The 21387-nt window shown below is 42.8% G+C and overlaps 2 protein-coding genes across 7 annotated transcripts in view; both read right to left on the bottom strand.

Moving 5' to 3' along the window:
* Nucleotides 1-278: 278 nt before the first annotated feature.
* Nucleotides 279-5547, bottom strand: LOC137608623 (ankyrin repeat domain-containing protein SOWAHB-like). The gene is made up of 5 exons (XM_068335124.1): nucleotides 3909-5547; nucleotides 3501-3659; nucleotides 2926-3326; nucleotides 2155-2342; nucleotides 279-1852 (listed from the first exon to the last, which is right to left on the bottom strand). The coding sequence occupies exons 1-5, from the start codon at nucleotides 5539-5541 to the stop codon at nucleotides 1393-1395; spliced, it is 2841 nt and encodes a 946-aa protein (XP_068191225.1). The 5' UTR covers nucleotides 5542-5547; the 3' UTR covers nucleotides 279-1392.
* A 933-nt stretch (nucleotides 5548-6480) lies between these two features.
* The window catches only part of shroom3 (shroom family member 3), a 62608-nt gene continuing 47701 nt past the window's right edge, over nucleotides 6481-21387 (bottom strand). For all 6 annotated transcript variants that reach the window (XM_068334094.1, XM_068334095.1, XM_068334096.1 and 3 more), the window contains 9 exons: nucleotides 20868-20944; nucleotides 17092-17183; nucleotides 15513-16218; nucleotides 15209-15428; nucleotides 14177-14322; nucleotides 13165-13264; nucleotides 12824-12989; nucleotides 12611-12732; nucleotides 6481-9708 (listed from right to left, as the gene is read on the bottom strand). In XM_068334094.1, the coding sequence (XP_068190195.1) occupies nucleotides 9304-9708; nucleotides 12611-12732; nucleotides 12824-12989; nucleotides 13165-13264; nucleotides 14177-14322; nucleotides 15209-15428; nucleotides 15513-16218; nucleotides 17092-17183; nucleotides 20868-20944 (2034 nt within the window). In that variant the 3' untranslated portion in view covers nucleotides 6481-9303. The remainder of the gene's footprint in view (nucleotides 9709-12610; nucleotides 12733-12823; nucleotides 12990-13164; nucleotides 13265-14176; nucleotides 14323-15208; nucleotides 15429-15512; nucleotides 16219-17091; nucleotides 17184-20867; nucleotides 20945-21387) is intronic.

Genomic DNA, 21387 nt, shown 5'->3' with positions numbered 1-21387 from the left:
AGATCAAGGTTAGTAGGAGCACTTGGGGCAGTGACCCCCAAACTGGAAGAGTGGCTCCAGCAGATTCCTGGAACAACATCTGGAGCCTCAGTCCAGAAGAGTGCGGTCCTAGGAACAGCTAAGATACTGACAGAACCCTCAGACTCCCAGGCCTCTGGTAGAGGACTCAAGCTTGAGGATGACACACAGATACCACCCTACAAGGATGAGACGGACATTTTATATATATATATAAAAAAAATCACCCCACCCACTCCACCACCGCTGGAATGTGAAGCTTGACAGAAGCGGTTCCTGACAAGTGATTTTATTTTATTGTACCAGGTGTTTATGAGGCTTTATCCACTGACAGAATACATTCAAACTCATTCTCGAATAAACTACAGGCTACCTAGAAGGGAGACTATCAATCTAAAATCAGTTGATTTGGAAACAATGAGGGATGTGAAGTACTAACATTAATCACAAACGTGTGCTATAATGTTTTGCTACCATCAGCTTCAGCCTGAAACTGGAGCTCATGTCGATCCGTGGCCCATTGAATTCCACCCTTCATGACGGTGAAATCAGACGATCCTGCCGTAAACCAATCCACTCTGCTAAGTGCTTGTAAATAACCTCTGGCTTCAAGCCGTTGCTCATCTCAGTGCAAACAATCTGTGATGTAATCTCAGACCAGACCAGAAACTAGTTCTCCATTTGGCTGCAGTCAGTCAAACATTCAGGCCTAAAAGGCTGAATCTCTGACGTTTATCTCTGCTGACGCCTGACACAAGTTAGGAGGATCCATTAATAAACAGCAGATGTGAACCAAAGCTGACAGCTCATTAGTCATTTGTCAAAATCCTCTGAACGTTACCTTGAGTTTCTGAAACAAGCCCGAACAGATCAGAGAGTAGACCGACTAAGATCCTGTTCGTCCTGTTCCATACGCTCACTTTATTAGTAACAGCCCCACTCCGGTGTTCTTATTGTTACTCAGACGTAGATACGTTAAATTTTAACACACCACCTCTGATCCTAAGAAAATCCCTTCATGCTACTTAGCTAGCGTGACAGATGTTTGCATCTCATCTGTGGAGCCCAGCACAACAGTGTCAGGAGTTTAAGAAGCAGGAATGAGATGAAAAAGGTTGCAGGTTCCACTCCAAGTGGACTCTTGTGATGTCTTAGTGATATGTGGGGTTGATTTATAAAGGAGTAATCCGTAAATGAACAGTCTGACTTTCCTGTCGGTTTGCGTACATTTTTCCAGCTCTTGGCTGTCACGAGGAAGTGAAGACGAAGCCCCCCAATGTGAAAACATTCATGCTGAGGCGTGAACCCAGTGGACAGAAGATCCAAGTGGCGGGGGGGCTCTTTGTCAGGCTGAACCTTGATCAGCTGAAGCTTTTAAACAGACGCATCAGAGTGATGTCCATGAAACCGGCGCAGCGATTTGTGTTTAAGGAATGCGGCAATTGAAGATGACCTTTTGACCTTTATTGTGCCTGCAATGGTCACCGGCCTCTGTCCTGAGGAAGCTGTGGAGAAGTGATGTCGGCGGCGACGGCGATGAGGCTGCTCTGGTTTCCAGCTGTTGTCTGCTCGCCCTCCTCCGCCCTCTCCCTTCCCAGCAGCCCGCGGGGGCGCTCCCAGCAGCAGGAAGATGTCCGATGCGGCCGAGCGGCTCAGGTACTGCCAGGGCCTCTTTCCCGCCGTGTCCCTCAACCTCACGTTGGCCTTGAACTTGCCGACCAGCAACCGCATTATGTTCTTGTGGCCGTGCATGGCAGCAATGTGGAGAGGTGTGTGACCGGATGCTGACTTAGCATCAATGTCAAAGGTCAAACCGGCCTTCTCAACACCATACCTGAATTCAGGAGAGAGAGAGCGGATCAGGATATGTCATCAGTAACCCTCCACCTCCAGATGACAATTAAAACACACGTTATTTAATGCTGGTGATGGGGCTCAATAGTCATGTCTCTAAAAAGAATATTCTGATCTCATCTTTAGTCAATGTTAAAGTATTAAACCCCAAAACCAATCTTAAAACAAAATAATGTCCATATCTGACAGGATACACTCAGCTATCATTAACTGCAGCCAATGTTGTTCTGTACCGTACACACCAGGCCGTTGCTATGGCAGAGCTAACGGCTAGCTGCTTACCATAAGGTGTTGAGGACTCGGTGGTCACCATGTTTGGCGATCCAGTGCAGCACCGTGAAGCCGGAGATGAAGTCCCGTTTGTTGAGCAGAGACGAGTCCTCTCTGAACAGGGAGTAGATGTCGGGCCAGGCGCCCGCCGCGCTCTTCACCAGCCAGGCGTGTTCCCTGGGCTCCAGAGGAACCAGCAACTGGTGGCGGGGACGAAGGACTGCGTGAATAACTCCACTCCATGTCACCATATTTAATCTTTTTGTGCTGGTTAACACTTTAAAAAATAACTTGGAGACCTTCTTTGAGTAAAGTTGTGGATCTTCCTCCCAAACAATGTTTTCAGCTGCTTTTGTAAGAAACTGTAAACATCATTGAACCGTCTGTCAAAAGATTTTTTTTTTTTTTTAAAAAGTAAACTCCATAATTTGGTTAGGTTTAAGAAATAAAGAAATATCATATCCCAGAACACGTCAAAAAAGCTAAAGCTTAAAGATGGCTTTATATAATTTTGTTTTTAATCTTTTTTCGATGTGCTTTGGTTAATATTCAGAAAGTAGGAGATCCTTCTGATCGTGTGATGGAATTTGATGGATTAATAACATAGAACTCTAAATGAAAAGGAGTGGATGAAAGAATTCTTTTTTTAATTATAGCGGAAGCTCCATGGTAATAAAAACAGATCAGTAGGTTCAAAGATGTATTTCAGCTGCAGTCAGTAACAGTCTCCAAACATGCTGCAGTGATGACTGCATGGAGGACAGAGTGTATAAAACGTCTTACCTGTCTGCTGGAGCCTTCGTGATGAAGTGAAGAGGAGGAAGTAGCTGGTAGGCTCCTCCTCCCCCCTTTCCCCACCGCCCCTTCAAGGAGGTCAGTGAAACTGTGGCAGCGAGGTGGCGTGGAACAGGATGACAGCGAGGACGATGACAGGTTGTAGGGGAGACTGAGCGTGGAGGAGATCAGCTGGAGGCGGTTCAGACGGGCCGCCTCACTACCTGTAGCTCTGCCCCCCCTCGCGTCCTCCTGGAGCAGCTGGTCCAGGTCGGCTCCCAGGCTGCGGCACATCCTGTTTCTCAACTGGCTGCTCACCCGCCGGGCGACGGTCGGGCGCTGACGCAGCGGTGTCGAGAAAGAGGAGCCCTCGCTAGACTCGGCCTCCTCACGGTCGTCACGGAGATCGCCTGTCGGGTGAAGTAAAGGGCAGGTTTCAAACCAACCAACCACAACGCTGATGTCTTTGTTGCGAGCAGGTTTTCCCATTGATTGGTTCACAAAGATTCAAAAACTGTCAAATGAACGCACAAATCAAATCGAGCATCATTGACCGCTGATGACCAGCTGGTGAAAGATCTAACCTGTGGAGAGTTGCCAGGATGACACGTGAGCTGGTGGCTCCTGATCGACATGGAGGTGGTCGGCGGAGCGCTGCCAAGGCACAGTGTCATCGTGATGCATCCTGGTCCTTTGGGCACGCTGGAGGGCCTCCTTGATTTTAGGGTCACGTTGAGGCATACCTATTCGGTGAAACAACGCACAGGTTAATCAGGTAGTCCGACATGAAGACGATCCTACTTGCAAACGAATCAGCTAATCAGTTTCTAACAAAAAGTGAAATCAGCACAACAAAATCCAACAAACGGAGAGTTCCGCTGTGATGACGCTTGTAAGTACGTAAATAAATAAAATAACGTGCAGCAGAAAAAATTTCAAAGAACCGTTGCATCCTTTCAGGACTATTTTAAGCAGCGGATTAATACACGTACACATACGATGTAGGTCCTCGTAGCTGCTGGACCGGTCCACCTCTGAGGACGGGGAGGTGAGGCTGCTGGAGCTGCGTGAGAGCCTCATACTAAAGCTCTGACCTGTGTCCATCTGGACCCCTGCAGGCTGCGAGCGTCTGGGGTCTGTGTGGACATCAAGGCGATGGACCACCTCCTTCTCCTGGACTGCAGACATCATGTTGCGTTCTGCCTCTGAAGGATGGCTTTGTCTAGCGGACACAAACTCCTCTGGATCGGGTCCAGGTTCCACACCCAGCCCTGCCCACCGTTCTCTCGGACCCAAACCCAACTCGAACCTCCAGTCTGGACCATCGCTGGGCAACATTTCCCCTCTCACATCCTGAACGTAAATCTTTGGGGGGGGCGTTTCTAATGAAGAAGAGGAGGGGAGGACCGGGGGAGGCGTTCCCTGGTCTATGATGCAGGGTGAGGACGCAGACATGGTCTTCATCGATACTCCAAGAGGAGCATTCATGGACAGCACTCCTCCAGTGGAACCTCGTCTCATCTGGGTCTCTTCTTCTTCATCACCATCATCATCATCATAGGAGACTGCAGCTTTGTAACTCTGCCTATATTTGCGGCGAAGGACAACCTCAGGATAAAGACTGGCAGAATGAAGGGGGGGCTCCTGATAAAGACTTCCCGCGAGCCTCCCGTTCAGAGGTTCAGGGTCTGGAGGTTGGACAGTTTCACCAGGACGTCTGATGGCAGGAACCACGGGTGTGACCCCCGGAGGTGGGCTGTGACTCCGGGTTGGCCGCCCCACTTCAGCGTGTTGTTTCTTAGCAGGCGGACTTGGGGTCGGAACCCCAACCAGGGCCGCTGCTGGTCCACCAGTGACCTCTGGTGCGTGGACAGTCCTGTTCTGTTTCAGGTTATGATTTCTTTTCACGTTGTTGGTGTTGTTATTTAAAATGATCCCTGCCGCAGGTAGGACTGTTGCCCCGGCCGCAGGTAGGACTGTTGCCCCGGCCGCAGGTAGGACTGTTGCCCCGGCCGCAGGTAGGACTGTTGCCCCGGCCGCAGGTAGGACTGTTGCCCCGGCCGCAGGTAGGACTGTTGCCCCGGCCGCAGGTAGGACTGTTGCCCCGGCCGCAGGTAGGACTGTTGCCCCGGCCGCAGGTAGGACTGTTGCCCCGGAGGGTGTCGACACTTCCGTCGCTGGCGGCTTCTGCCGAGCTCCCCCTGCTCGTCCAGCCGGGCTGCGACGCGCGCTCTCCGCGGAGGGGTCGGGCTTCTTCCCGTCGGGGACACGCGGTGAGACCCGCTCCCCGCCGCCGGGGACACGCGGTGAGACCCGCTCCCCGCCGCCGGGGACACGCGGTGAGACCCGCTCCCCACCGCCGGGGACACGCGGTGAGACCCGCTCCCCGCCGCCGGGGACGTGGCCCCTGAACTTCTTCCTGAGGACGACGTGAGAAACGCCGTCCACTTGTTGAACAGTCGCCACTGAGTTGACATACTTCTTGAACAGCTCTCGGTTCCGGTCTCGATCTGAATGGTCCCGAATGAAGCCTCTGAAGTAAAGGAGCAGTTCCGAGTTTTTCACCGAGCCCCCCCGGACCTGGAGGAAGTGTAACACGGCGTCCTGAGTGAAGTCTGTGGCCATCCTGGTCGCCGCTTCGCCCGTTTCCCGTTTTTGTGGACGAGGTCTAAGGTCGGACAGTATTTTACTTTTTTTTTTTTTGCTGACACACACGAAGTCCCACCCCCCTCAGGTATTTACTCCCCGCCTCCCTCACTGCATTCCCACAGGTAACCCGGATGTGTCCGGATGATGGAGAGAAAAACAATCCTGTTGGTGCATTCCAGTGCGCCTCGGATACTTTGGTTGTACGTGCTGACAGCTGTTGGAAGTGATTCTGTTCCAGTCCCCAGGACATCACCCCTAACAAAAAAATATCATTTTTACCCTGATTTATCATGTTATGTATGTAAAGGTTAGTGTTAAAATACAACATTCATCAAAAAAAAAACCCCACATTCAAATTACCCCAATAGTTACCTTCTTTTTCACAAATGTAACACAAAATGCTTTTACTTGTGGTGAATGTGTGTGTGTGTGTATACTATATATATATATATATATATATATATATATATATATATATATATATATATATATATATATATATATATATATATATATATATATATTTGGAGAAAAACAGTTATTTCCCTATGGGGATTATTAAAGAATTGATTTATTTATTGATAGATTAATTTATGTATTTGTTTTTGCTAATATTAGTGTTCAATCAGAAATCTGTATCAGGTCAATTCTTACTGGGAAGCTGAATTTGTCGAAACCTGCATAAAAATGAAGTAACTAGTCAGCTACAGCAAACGTGATCAATACTGTATACAGACACCAGCTTCAAGCAGCGTCCCTGAGAAATTTTAGCCAATTCCTCGCAGGCAGAGGCAACAGTCGTTCTTTTACAGCCTCACCAGAGATACTTTATGGGATTCAAGTCAGGTGGCTGTGAGGGTCACTGAATGTCCAGGACCTGTTCTGACACCAGACCTCAAAGAGGACAAAACATCATTGACAAAATACTTTTATTTTTTTTTAAAAACATGGAGCTGTTATTTGATTGTTCCTCTTTCAAGAGACCAACATTGAATTTCATTCAATGATAAACCACAAAGATGTTTGAGATATTCTGTTGTGCCTCTGAAAATAACAAAAGTGAACAAACAAACAATAGTAAAATCTGGGTTATGTTCAGAGAATATGACAAAGTGAGAATATTTAAAAGGTGCTCTGAAAACAGTCAAATGAAACACACTGTTGGTTTAAAAAGAAGCAGTGTTGAACAATAACACTTAGGCTATTAAAAACTCTGTACTTCAGATTCCACATTCCAACTGCAATAAATTTAAGAACAGGCAAAAATGAACTAACCTTTGATTTTTAGGATTAGTCACTCCAAAGAGGGAGATCATTCTTGATAAATTATTTTATAAAAAATATCTCTCAAGAAAATAATACAGACATGTGCTAGTGATATAATCAAGTTTTATTCTATATTTTATGATTTACTTCACATAGAATATGTGTATGTTTTACAATGGTTTTCAATTTTTATTTGTTAAGTTATTAGGACAATGTGAATCAAAAGAGATTTACATGTTATTTTGCAGATTGGATGATTTGCAATATTCCTGATTTCACAATTAAATATTTCATGGTTGCAAATTTTATTTTCTTAAAGGTAGTATATTGTGTCCACAGAAATGTTAACTTTAAAATGAATCCCTTCTCAATTGGCATCTGTACATTTTGAGATATTCAGCAAACAAACAGTAATGAAAATTAAACCTTCTTATTTTAGCCTTCACCTTCTGTTATTTCAAACATGTCTTCAATCACTAGCAAATTTGTATTTTTTAAATCCAATGAGCATTGCCTCAACTGAATCTCTAATAAATTGTGTTTACAACTAATTTGCAACAATACTGAAGTATTATTATCTCTGCCTGGATAATACTTACTGCACTGTATCGTTGAGGGCACAAGTCAGTTTGAATGGAACTGGACTTCCTCAGAAAACATAACATTGTTTTATTCACAAGAAGGACGGTTGAGATTAAATTAACATGTTTCTGTTGAATTCATTCTGCCACCATTCCTTTCCATTGAAAGGCCAGAACTTTTATTGAAATCTGTATCAACAACTGAGACGAATATTTAATCCTAATAAAACAACCAATCAGTTTCATTATTTTTGTGACTGACTGAACATTTACTGGTACTTAAAATTATTGTTATTTTACATAGAATAGAAACTGTTCTTTCTCCGCTTTATATCATTATATATTAAAATGGTTTTTTTGTAGAGGTTCTTTTGTTTATTTTTATCCATAACATTTTATGGACTGAATATCTGCCATATTCATCCATTTCTCTTCATAACCGCTGTCTCATTTTTTGCAGTTCAGGGGGCCGCTAGAGGCTAACCCAGCGGACTTATGGGCAAGATATGTTTATTTCAAAAAATATTTCTATCGTTCAGGTTATTTAATGTAACAGTAAAATGCTGAAACTTTGAGCAACAGAATGAAATAATAGATTTTCGGACCAAATCAAACAAAGACCATTCTGCAAAAATCCAGCAAAAATCTTTGGAATCTGAACACTCCTATCTCCGCCACCAAATGTTCCGTCACACCAACGCTTAAAGTAGAACAATATTTGTCATTCAGTGTAAATTCTGCTGCAAACAGTAGTCAAACAGCTAAAAGTGCTACAAGCTGAGTTCAGGGATACAGCGGCAGTACTAGTGTTATAGCATCACAGTGATCACAACAGCTCTCTGGAAGCACTTCCTCCTCAGGTGTGGTGCTTCTGATAGCTCAAAGACCGGTGGGGGCGGTGAAGTAAAATCAGCGTCCCTTCGTTTGATCTTCATTTGAAGTTGGTTGTATGTGTGGTAAGGCTGACCTGGCTTTTGGACGTCTCTGGGGGGTTGGACAGGATGACAAAAGTATGTTTTGTGTCAGAGAACATGGTTGTTAGTCTTTGGGAGACGACACGTCTGCTCACTTCTTCTTGTCACTAGAAATAATGTGGACGAACGTGTTTTTGTTCCATGTTTCTGAAAGGGTTTAATCACTGGTCCCAATTTCTCTGAGCGATTAAACCTACAGGCAGTAACAGGGTATTCAGGTGCTGTGTAAAAAAATTGCAAAAGTGAGGTTGTGACTGAAAAACGTAATGTTTTCTCTGTATGAAGTCACAACAACAGCAGCATAGACGCAGGAATGGTGGTGGACAAAGTATGGTTTGGTTGATATTTAGAATGTTTTCATTCATTAAAATATTATTTTTTAATTATTTGCTCACAAGCCATTTGAAATACAATTGTATGCTGGGGCCATTGCAGCCCATGCAGAGTGGGTTCAATTAGTTAGAAAAAACTATTTTTTCAAATTAACCATGATGATAATTTAGGTAATACTGTACTAAGTGTGACTATGGGGGGGGGGGGGGTATTGGTGTCTCCTTGTAATATAAAGCTATTATAACTTTAAGCCCTTTCAGATAGACCAGCCAAAGGGCACTTGAACGCACCGTTGACTGGAAAAGTCCTGTGAAGTGTTTGCCGATGACCTTCCAACCCTGAAAACACCCGACGGTCCTTAAAGTTGCCTTTCAGAGCAGATGATGTTTGTGGGTGGCAGTCAGTTTCATCCGCTCTGCCCCGGAGGCTGATGTTTAACTGTGTGTGAAGTATGCATAGCTGTTTCAGTGTGAACCCCCCCTGTCTGAGGCCAGAGCATCCTTCATGCACAGCTCCTTCTGTCCAGAGCGTCCTGCAGACCTCTGGGCCGGTTGCCTTTTCCTTCACAGTCACCGCTCATGACGTCACAGCGACGTTACAGTAGTGGACTTCATCGAGGGGGTGGCATGTGGAATGATGGAGTGTTGAGGCAAGGGTGCAAAACCAGTAAAGCAAGGGGCGAGGCTTGAGGATGAAAAGGGAAGTGCTCTCGACCAACCGTGAGCCTCCGCCAGCTCCTGTGGCAGGCTCTCGGCCAATCTGGTCAGCTGCTCCTCCACCTGTCGTATGAGGTTATCGAGGTGACGCTGGCGGATCAGAAGGGAGGGTTTGGTGGAGACGAATTGGCGGTAATCCTGGAGCTGCGATGCAGTGAGGTAGCTGGACAGGATGGCGTGGACAGTTTGCTGCCGCCGATCCAAGTTCTCCTTCAGCTCCCGAGCGTCATCAGTTTGTCTGAGGAGCAGAGAGCGTTTGTGATGGAGGGCGTCCTGAAGAGAAGGAGACAAAGAGCTAGTTAGCACTTCTCTCAGAAGAAAGAAATCCGAAGATTTCCTCACGATGAAGGTGCCTTTCCAGTCAATGGGAGATGTGAGTGAAGAAATATTAGATTATTGTTCTACTAAATAACAGCCAGTGCTTCATGTGAACGTCAATGTGTGTCAACATAGTTATGAAAAAAAATTCTGATTATATTTTGGTTTAAATATATTAAATATTATATATTATAATATATAATATATTACAATTATATATTATAATATATATTATATATTGGTTTAAATCAGGGCTTTGAACCAGAATTTTTTGCCAATCGTTTCGTTCCGAACAGAAACGAAATTATAATGTTTCCGGTTTTGCGTTCCACCCATAAACTGACATTCTTGAACCGGTTAGAACAGAAAAATAAAGTTCCTGAACCGGTAAATAATGTTCCTTGTAAATATAAATGTGTAGGTGCCGTAATTTGCGTACCGTTAGACGCGATTAAAAACCTTAAAATTTCGACGCTGCTCCTTTTAACATGACGCGTCTTCTGAGTCCACTGAGTTCCAAAACCTGTAAAGATGTTTTTGTGTGACTTCAGTCAGCGATCCACCAGATCGACCATTCTCCCCGACATAGGACGTATTACATCACTACGTACGCCGGCAGCGATGGACCAATTAGAGAACATGACGCGAGGCTCTGTCCGGCACACCTCCGGTAGGTACCGGTATAGGGGATATACCGGGACTGTACCGTAGGTATGCTGGTAACCACATCTGATTGGCTGAAGACCCCCGACAATGATGTCAGCGAAGAGACACGCTTACGACGCAACGTGTAAACTCCAGGCTATCAGTTCCGGTTGTTCCAGTTCACGTAACCGGAGACCGGGGGGCTTTTTTCACGCTTCTCCATCTCTCTTGATCTGTGACTCCATGCCCCCCCCACACCACCGCTTCTGACAGAAACACGTGAAGCGGCTGAACTCGGAGCTTGTCTTCATCCTGGAGGATTAACGAAAGAACTCCAACCGCTGGACATCGGTGTAAACACAGCCTTTAAAGTTAAACTGCGTGTCGTGGAGCGATGAGAGACGTGAAAACACCTTTACCAGGACTGGGGGCAGTGCTGAGCGAGTTACACCATGAGTTACACCCCCACAATATGTGCGTGGATTGTGGATGCCTGGATTAATGTATATGCTTCGACTTTTGTCCGATGTTTCTCATCATTACCGGACAGACACCCGGAAACCAGACGGTCAGCGGTAGAGAAACTACCGAGATATTCAATGCAGGAGATGAGGACTTCAAGGATTTATCACAGATTTATCAAAAAATAAAGAAATAAAAACATATTTAAAAAACAATGTTGGTGTATTTTTTTTAAATTTAAATACATAGTACAACACAGTTCAACCACAGTCACTTCTTTGCTTCCGTTAGCAACCATGAACTGAACAATAAGGTGCGCCGTGTATCCGGTTAAAGTACAGAAATAAACTCCGTTATTTAGACTGAGCCTCTTTATACAATGAGCTGAATGGTGCGCAAAATACAGTAACTTAAGGACTTTTAAATTGGCAACTAAAGCAATTACTTTATATACTATAGACTATAATTATAGATATGTCCCTAACCTACAGTAAACAGTACCACAGCACTAGACCTCTGCTTTATGACAGTTATATCACTGTAGTTAAGGCTTATGCCTCCTACTTAGACACTACATGACATAAGAACAGAATAACTTCCACCATGTCATTTATTGCTGAACAACAGATCTTCATTGTTCTTCTCCCATAGCTCAATATTACTACAAAGCGCTGGCAGTACAGGAACACACTGCACTGAAAATGACTGCAGCCAATGAGTTCATGTCTAAATCACACTGCAGTGTTTACCTGTTATGATTAAATTGTGACTAGGAGACCTCCCTTTTCCTAACTGCTGCTGGTAGCCGCTACTTCCCTCTGCTCTCATCCCGCATCCAGTGAATGACAGGAAGTGAAACATCAGGTCAAATATTTTTTTCAAGAAAGAAAAAAAACCGGTATAAACCGGGTTACAATTATTTTCTGTTCCGATTCTGTTCTGGAACATTAAAAAATATAAAGTTTTCGTTTTCGTTCCTGCCAAAATACCAAAAGTTTCTGGTTTTCGTTTTCATTCCATGAACTGGTTCAAAGCCCTGGTTTAAATATATGAAATTTAATAAACTAAATAATTAAATCAAATAATAAATAAATAAATAAATAATATTTACATCATAAATAATAATTAAATAAATCCATTCGACCGCGGTTCAGCACGCGATTGGATTTTATTTAATTTTATACTGTTTATATTTTAGTTATAGTTTAGTATATGTCCTGTTAATGCTACAAGTGTCTGTTAGTGTAGTGTATGTCTTGTGGTATTTATTCATTATGTAATGCCTGAGCAGTGGATATGTGCAATTTCCTCTGGGACTAATAAAGTATATATATATATATATATATATATATATATATATATATATATATATATATATATATATATATATATATATATATATATATATATATATATATATATACTTTATTAAGTATATTTTATTTTATTTATTATACTTTATATATATATATATATATATATATATATACATATATATATATATATATATATATAAAATACATTTGAGTTCAAGCATGGGATACTGAGCATCAATAAAAGGAAGATCACAACACCCGTGTGTTCTGGTCCGATGTTACACAGATGTTCACGGAGACATCCTACCTCTTCTAACCTGCAAACATACTACACGTGTCCGACACTTTGAATCATGTCAGGACACATCAACACATCACCCTGGATAGATGCTATTGCTAGGTTTGAACAGATAGTTAGGTCTGCCCCGTCTCACCCTCTCTGCTGCTGCGTCCTCCTGCATCAGCTCCTCTCTCTCCAGAGCCAGCAGAGATTTGTCGATCCTTGATAGTCGGCTGCACAAAGATAGCAGCAGGTTCACGATCCTCTCCAGGTCTCCTGCAACACATCCCAGCCGCCATCATGACACACACACCAAAGCCTGATGGGAGCTGCAGTCAGTGGTTATTCACAGTGAGATGTGTCGTACCAATGAACATGCTGTACTTGTCCCTCTCATTGGGTTTGAGGCGTTCCTGCACCAGTTTGTCGATGCTTGCTCCCAGTGCCTGGTGTTGTTTCTGCTCTTCACACAATGCTTCTTTCTCCTGCTGCAGAGCCGCCACGTTACACCGCAGAGCCTCACACAGCTCCACCTGTGTGACAAGAACATGCCAACGCACACCGTGTGCCGTTGGAAGATGACTTGTGGTCAAGATGGCATCACTCTCACTTTTATGCCTGCAGTTCTGCTGCTTAAGTGGAGTTAATGAATAATAATAGTAATAATAATAATAATAATAATAGGAATATGAAGCATTAATTTTTCACCTGCTTGGTGTTGAGGTCTTTCTCATCCTCCCTCAGATCATTGTCTTTGTTTTGCATCGTTACTGAGCTCTGAGTCGACTCATTGAATTCATCCTCGACCCTAGGATGGAAACAACACAATTTATAAAGCTAAATTAAATTTGATGGGGTTTTTAAAAAAATTTTTTTAGATATTTCCCGCTTAAGCTCTGTCAAATTCACTTTCAGTTCACCGGGTTGAAGTGAAAAGAAATCAGCAATAGATACTAACAAGAAATGGAAGCAAGGGCAAGAAGTATTACCAAAAAAAATGAATAACAACAAACCAAAAGTTACAGGAATATTCAAAGTTATGGTTATAACCTTTTATTATACTAAAATACAGATTGTTATGTTAAAACAGACAGATTTGGGTAAGGTTCTGTCATGGGAAATACAGTATACAATAAAAGTTTACTTTTACAGTACTATACCACGATTTAATCTGGCCACTAGGAGGCAGTATGGTCTAGTTTTTCAGGCTGTAGAACATGAAGTCAGTCCTCCACACAGTCCCTACCTTTTATTCACACTGACACAGATTCCTTTGGGACTAACTCATGCTTAAATATTTTAATAACAGAATGGTTCCCTACACTGACAGTTCCTCTATAAAGCTTCTGTGTAGTAAAGTTTACTGAAACAGTCACATCTCTGAAACACGATCAAGTTAGTTCGGTCTCTCCTCTCCTCTTTTGACAGTGCTGACTTTTTACTATTTTACTGAGTGGCCGGTTCAAGACTTCCAGGAATTCAAATAAGTCAGCTTTTGTGTTCACTGACTACATCTGATGTGATTACAGAAGATGACACAGGCTGATAGATATTCAGTGACAATTAATGTGTCGTCAGTTGGTAGCACAGCCCCAAACAAAATTTAGAAACTGGGTCTATCCACATATAATGCTATCTCAGACACTACAAATACATTTGGCTGATTTAAAATTCACACTACAATTTGTAAGACAGAAAGAGCAAGGCAGTCCTTTATTACCTGTCATCCAATCGGATGCTAGCCCTTTGCTGCCATGGCGATTTGCCAGCTGGTTTCCTGTTTGTAAAGATGTCCTCCATGCGCTCTACTGTCGATTTATTTCCCCATGTATCCAAGAGAGGTGCCAAAGAGCTGTCTGTCAACACCTGTACACAAAGAGTTATGATTTACGAATCAAAATGTGTATGACAACAAAGATGGAAGTCAGGAATGAGTCCCTTAAAGGAATATTTGGAAAATGTCATGATGACAATGAGACGAGTAGAAGTAGTAGTTAGTGCAATAAGACTAAATTCTGCATTACAACAATGGCAGAATGAGAACTCATACTGCAACAGTGGAAGTTAGCATCTGGTACAAGGATGCTAACTTTACTAGCTTATGAAGAGTCGTAAACCAGAGAGAATAAACTAGAAATAGAGATAATTGCAGATTTGTATGAGGACATTACAAGAAGGAACACCAACGGAGGACATGGTAACAAAGACACTAAAAAGTCAGAAGCAGGTGTGATAAGAAGCCTTTCTAGGTAAGTAGAACATCCCGCGACACCCCTGAATTCAAAATTTTACCTTGACCTATTTGCATAGGTCAAGGTAATTTGACCTATGCAAATCGCTCAATTTGCATAGGTCAAGTAGATCAGAGCTAGTGCTCTGACCTAGCTAGCTCTGACCTAGCTCTGACCTACTTTCATAAATCAAAGCACTAGCTTTGATCTATGGTCTCACACTGGCCTTCTCCCTCGTCTTTCCATTTTATCCAGTTCCCGAGTGTACAAAAGTTATAATTTGACCTTGATCTAGCTTTATCAAGGTCAAGGTCATCATCTCATTTTCATCCCCTTTGTCGTCCGAGTAACGTGCTTTTTGTTTCATCTTTCTATTTGCAATAGTTGCGAAGATATTTGGTTGACTAACGGATGGACGGACAGATGAACGGATGCTGACAATTGCAACACATCAACACTTTGAAGCGGGATGTAACCAGGAGGAACAACATTTATCCAAGATGCTGCCTCCAGCTACCCACCAGCTGTCTGGCCAGTGCTTCCACCCGCAGCTCCTCAGATGTCTTTTCCCTCCTGGGCACTGGCTGGTACTCCAGACTTTGGTTGTCCAGGGTTGTGGTGGACGTGTCCGTAGAGATGATGATGGAGGGTGGCGGTTTCAGAGAAGGGAGACAGCTGGACGCAGTCGAAGGAAAGTCAACGGTGGAAGGGGACGCTGGAGGGGAGGGTAGGGGTGTTGTCCTGGTAGGAATGACAGATTTGTTTGAGGACACTATGGACCAAATTTTATTCAGCGTTAAATAGAGAACAGATTCTAAAACAAACCTGCCCATGGTGTGTTCCTCAGCTTCCAGCTCAAAATTGAGGGGTGGAGGTGGAAGAGGGAAGTCATCGATCATGCTTGTATCGTGGATTGGTGGAGGAGGTGATGGAGGAGCGGGATTTTGGAGGAAGACCTCATCAGCGTCCTCTTGGGAGAACCCTGTTACTAGTGGCTGCCGCTGGTTGATGGGGCTGAAAAGGCTTGACTCAGAGATTCGCAGTGATGACAGGTGCTGCTGCATGGACGGATGGGAGGATGGGGGAGGAGACGATGGTGATACTGGCCTAAAATGGGGCAGGGAGGATGGGGCAATTGGTGACGCTCCGTCTGCATTTTCTGCTAAAAGCCTTTCTCCGGTGTCAAAACTGAAGGCACTTTGTGTCCTTGCAGTGTCCTCTAATTTGTCTTCATCACTCAGACTGTTTCTCATTTGGATGTCCCTCAGTGGGGTTTCGCTATAGCCAGCAGCAGCAGTCCCATCTGTACCGGTGTCTGAGGTGCCCGGGAAGGTGATGGCATCCAAGTTGGCCTGGCTTAGCCTCTCACTAGCATGCCATTCAGCGGCGTCTCCATCCTGAGCCACAGTTGGAGAAAAGGGGCAGGGCAGGCCAACGGAGGCCGCCAAGGTGGAGGTGCTGTTGGAGCGCTGCCGTTCGTTGTTCCTCTGTCGCTCCCTACGAGTCACAGGAGTGTGGGAGGAGCCCAGGTCTAGAAGTAAATCAAGCTGAGTTTAGCTGTCACATAAAGCAGGAAGTTACAGGTCACATGTGAGCAATGTTTGTGAAAGGTGCTGTGATGCTATTTTGTGTGCTAAGCCCTACTTTGTGCCGTACTGTTGGATGTAATGTCTGTGTTATACTGCCTGTTGTGCTGCCTGTGTTATACTGCCTGTGTTGTACTGCCTGTGTTGTTCTGCCTGTGTTGTTCTGCCTGTGTTGCACTGCCTGTTGTACTGCCTGTCTTTCTGTCGTGGGTCAGAGAGGACTGCAATTTCATCTGTGCTGTATGTCGTGCATATATGGTACACTTGACAATAAAGCTGAATTTGACTTTGAGTTTTTAGAAATGTTTGGTGGACTAGGGAGCATCACCCAATCGTCACTCGGTGTGGAGCTGTGTCGATAATGGATACCAATAATAGATACCAGTAATAGGCAGATATAGACCATGAATTGTCATTTCTGGTTGAACTGCTCCTTTAAGCTTCCTTTTGTCAACGAGCTAAACTGTTGAAAAGAATGTTTTCTTTCGAAATCACTTAATATTATTCCCCAAAATAGCTGTTATTTTTAACCTCATCGTTCTGAATCACTTACAGATTTAATCTTTTTTCAGTTTTTCCTTGGCAGTACATTCTTGAAAAAGCACACAAGTTCTCACTCGTTTATTTTTAATTTTTATCCTGGACTAGTTGCTCCCTCCATCTACAGCTGATCATGAGTCAGGCACGGAAAAATGTTTTGTTGGTTGAAGGGTTAATGAGTTCTCGTGTTTCCTCAGAGGTGCAGAGATAAGGCTGTGTGTTTGATATCTACGTGGTTTAGTGAACAACTTGTTCTTTTTTCACTTGTTATTGGTCACCTTGGGAAGGTCCTGCTGGTTGGATGGCGTTCAGACCTTTCTGGGAGTGTTGAAGATGAACGAGACCCTCTGACGCCTGGATGTCTGCAGGTCTGACAGACAGACAGATAAAACAAGGAATCAAGAAAGGGAGGAACATGTCAGCTGACAGATATTCACATAGTTTTAATGTTTATTTTTGATCTTGGATGCGTCAGGATGGGTCACAAATATGGTAATATATTATAGAACATATTAGAACATATTATAGAACCTGTAGTCAAAAAAGTTAAACAAAATAATAGAACAACAAAAGAATATTATACAGCCAGATAGAATACTAATATGTAACTTTTGTGGTAATAGATTACATATATAGCAATGTAACTAACAATCAGGTGATGTAATATGAATCTAATCTAATTTTATACTTTATACCTGCGTGCCTGTAAATGTTTCTTCAGAAGAGAGATTGCATTGCAGAATTGGTCATCTGATTGCTCATCTCTAACTGGTGAATAATTTAATTCATCTATAATTCATCATGTTCCTGATTCGATTCAGGTCTGTGTAAGCACAAATAGGGTTCCTGACAGGACCTCTGACCTCCACATTCTTAGAGCAAACATATTTAAGTTTTAAGTTCATAAAACCTTGAGGACCGGAGTTGGTATTTTGTTTATTTTTCTGACTCTGTGCCAGGGAGTTTTCTCCGCTTCCTTAAATTCCTCAGTTCATCCCGCCTGTACATTCTCCCCTTCATTCCTCCTCCCATTAACTCTTCTGAACTCCTTCTCCTTGTCTTCCTGTTATCTAAAACCTAGACTCCTCAGTTTCCTTTCTTGCCTCCCTCGTCCTCCTGCTCACCTCACTTCAGCTGCCAGACCTCCTCTGTTCCTCCTCTTCTCCTTTCATACCAAAGACTCTGTTCTAAACCTGTCCAGATTTTAATTTCAAATATGTTGATGAACAAAAAAAACAAAGAACCCAATCTGTGAAAATTAAAATGAAGTTCTTAATCACCAGTTCTCTACTTCATCATCTTCCTTTTCCTTCTTCCTCATGCATTTCTTTTCCCTTGTTATTTCCTCTGTTATTTATTCCTTTGACATCCTTAATTTCTTCTCCTTTCACAACAACTCACATGTTCTGCTCTACTGCCTCACAATTGTTTTTCTTTTCACCTCTTCTTATCTCATCTCATCCTCTAGTACCATCCCTCTTGTTTTACCCTCCCTCTTTCATTTCCATACATACTCTTTTACATCTTCCTCTCTCTGTGCTTCCCCTCTTCACCTCGTCTTTTCAAAACATCATCCTTGCCTTCATCTACCTCGTCAAATCACCTTCTTACAGATCTTTCACTACTCCTTCACATAATTCCTTTTGCAGCGCTGCTTCAATTTCTACTTTGTTCCCTTTCAGTTCTTGTTCTCCTTTTGACATCCACTCTGTTCTCCTTCCCTCTCACTTCCTTTTTTCTCTCTTTCCCTCCACTGTTCTGCCTTCACTCTTTCTTTTCTGCCCTTTTCTCATTTTCATATCCATCTCTTTTCATCTATCGTTTGAATCCTTCCCCTTCTCTTTTCTTACTCTTCCACCTTCTCTTTTCACTCTCTTCTTCCAGTCTCATTCCTGACTACCTGTCATTCCTCCATCTATCTCTCTGGCTTTCCCTCTCTGGTGCCAGCAGCAGGGCACATGGACTCATAAGGCTACAGCTGGTTTTAAAATAGCCAAGAGCCTAAAGCATGCACATACAAACACAGCCTATTATGGAAGAGGGATAAAATACTTCTGAATTCCCATGATCCTTCAGTTCTCCAACAAGAATCAAACAGTGGTCTGATATGTTACTGTAAATGAGTTTTGACATGAACCGCCCCTCAGAAAAAGGTTTCTCTGTTGGTGTCTCATGTGATATCTTCATTATGTCTGTCCTGAAGTCCAGCTTTCACAGGTTGTTTTATATCCTATGTTTTAACTGAAACTCCTTTTCCACAGCCTGTTCAAGCTGAGGCTGTCGCCCCTTTATTGACCCTCTGGTCTTTTGTTTTTTTGCAGAAACATTAATAGGGTATCATTGATGTTCCCCTTCTGACGCAGCAGTGGCAATAACAGAACCCTATACTGATGACTGTAGTAACAAAAAAAAAGTTCTGTGATCACAAGGAAACATCTACTGTGTATATTATCCCCATAACCAAAAACACTTTTGTATAGTCTGAAGTTTTGTTTTTTTTGTTGTTGTTGAGTTTTGTCGAAAATACATGAAAAAGACTGTAATAGACATACGAAGTGGTAGGGCCTAATTTAACCGGTTTACATGATGGTAGTACAGTGGTATATTCAAAGTATTGCACTCTAGAACATTGTTTCAAAAGTTTACTAACAAAATTTTCAAGAGAGCACAAGGTCCTCCTCCCAAGGTCCACCTAGAGCCATTAGTGTCTGAGCAGAACCCTAACCGTAACCGTAACTGTAACTCTAACCCTAACCCTAGCCTTGACCATAACCATAACCATAACCCTAACTCTAACTGTAACACTAACCCTGACCCTAATCCTATAGCCCTGACCCTAGCTCTAACCTGACATTGATCCTAAACCTGACCCTGACCTTAACCTTGGCTCTAACCCTAATCCAGTGATTCTCAATTAGTTTCTGTTACGCCCCCCCCAGCAAGAATAAAACAATTTTCACTCCCTCCCCCCACTTTCTGCAGCAACTATAAATAATATCAATTGTCTATAAAATTGTTACAAGTAGACCACTGCATAACATTGTATCCTTATTAACCTTAAAGAAGCAAAAAAGATGAAAAATAAATAAAGTAAAATTTATAACAAAGAATAATTTTATTTTAACTATTTTAAAACAAAAAAACCTTGTTTAAACTGTTAGCATTTTTGACCAACGTATTTGTTATTTGCAACATTTGTTACTGAAAAATAAAATTAAAACCAATGAAAAACAAATTCAAACTCAGTTCGGCAACATTAACTGAGGAGCACAATATATAAAACACCTTAGCCTACAAAACAAAAATGAATAAAGCAATTTGTGCTGATTTTTTCTTTCTTTTTTTAAAATCAAAATAAGGAAGTCAGGATTAATAAATCAGGATTAATAAATCAGGATTAATGGCTGCAATGAGTTCGTTTAGGCAGTGCACAGCTATTCAAAGTGAGGTTTGAAGCATGATATTCGTCTTAGCCTTCGGGGGACCTGCTTCTGTCTTATTGTATTCGTCGCGCCCCGCCTTTCTTTTCGTCCCTGTTAAAAAGATTTTCATTTTGACTCTTTGTTTACTGCATTTCATATCACCAAACCCGGCACCGGAGAGCTACTACTCCCTGCGCACAGCACACTCTGATGTGGATGTGCAGTTACACTTAATTCTAGTATGGCAAAAAAAGCATGTTCCCCAGGGTCACACGCGGCCCCCCCTGGCATCGCACCACGCGCCCCACTATGTGAGAAGTGCTGACCTAATCCTAACCCTAACCCCGAACATAAACCTAACCTGGACCCTCACCCTAAACATAACCCTCACATTAACCCTAACACTGATCTTAACCCTGACCCTAATCCTAATCCTAACCCCTGTCATTTGGTTTAGTGTAAATGAACACAGGATGAATCTGTGTTGCTGTACTGCTGACAGGAATGAGAAATGATCTGATAAGAAAAGATTAAAGGCACTGGGGACCCACAAGAAAAAAAAAAGATCTGGTATTTAAACCATTGGCAGGTTGGTCATGTGATCACATTATCAAAACGCTGATGTGAGATACCTGTCCCCAGTTGGAGAGCGGCTCCCAGGTTCAGAGACGAATACACCGAGCATCCTGATTTTATCTGGAGACAGGTCCTGAAATACAAAGTTAAATATTTTAGTGTTTTTATAGGAGATACAATCACTGCGGTCTAAATAGGCAATCCTATTGGGATTACTCATGTCGCATAATACTACTTTAAATACTTTAAACCATCATCTGCCAGCTGGGGATCATATAATGACACAAAATAATGACACAATCCACAGTAAATAATTCTACCAATCACAAAACGACAGGCTTAAAATAAATTATGATTAATCAGGTCCAAATGTCCCAAGGATATCAAAAAAAATTAAGTGAAGGGAAGAAGTGTAATTTAATGTAACACCAACACTCAGAAATCAGCTTTTACTATAATTTTAAACAGTTTTCTCCGTTAGGGTCTGTGTAACAGTTTGAAGAGAGGTAGTGCGTTTTCATCTGTCCTCACAGTACTGTAAGCCTTCATTCAGATTTTGAGACCTACTTAGAGTAT

The sequence above is a fragment of the Antennarius striatus genome, chromosome 15, assembly GCF_040054535.1.
Source record: "Antennarius striatus isolate MH-2024 chromosome 15, ASM4005453v1, whole genome shotgun sequence".
Classification (NCBI taxonomy): Eukaryota; Metazoa; Chordata; class Actinopteri; order Lophiiformes; family Antennariidae; genus Antennarius; species Antennarius striatus.
This window is presented reverse-complemented; position numbering and strand designations above follow the sequence as displayed.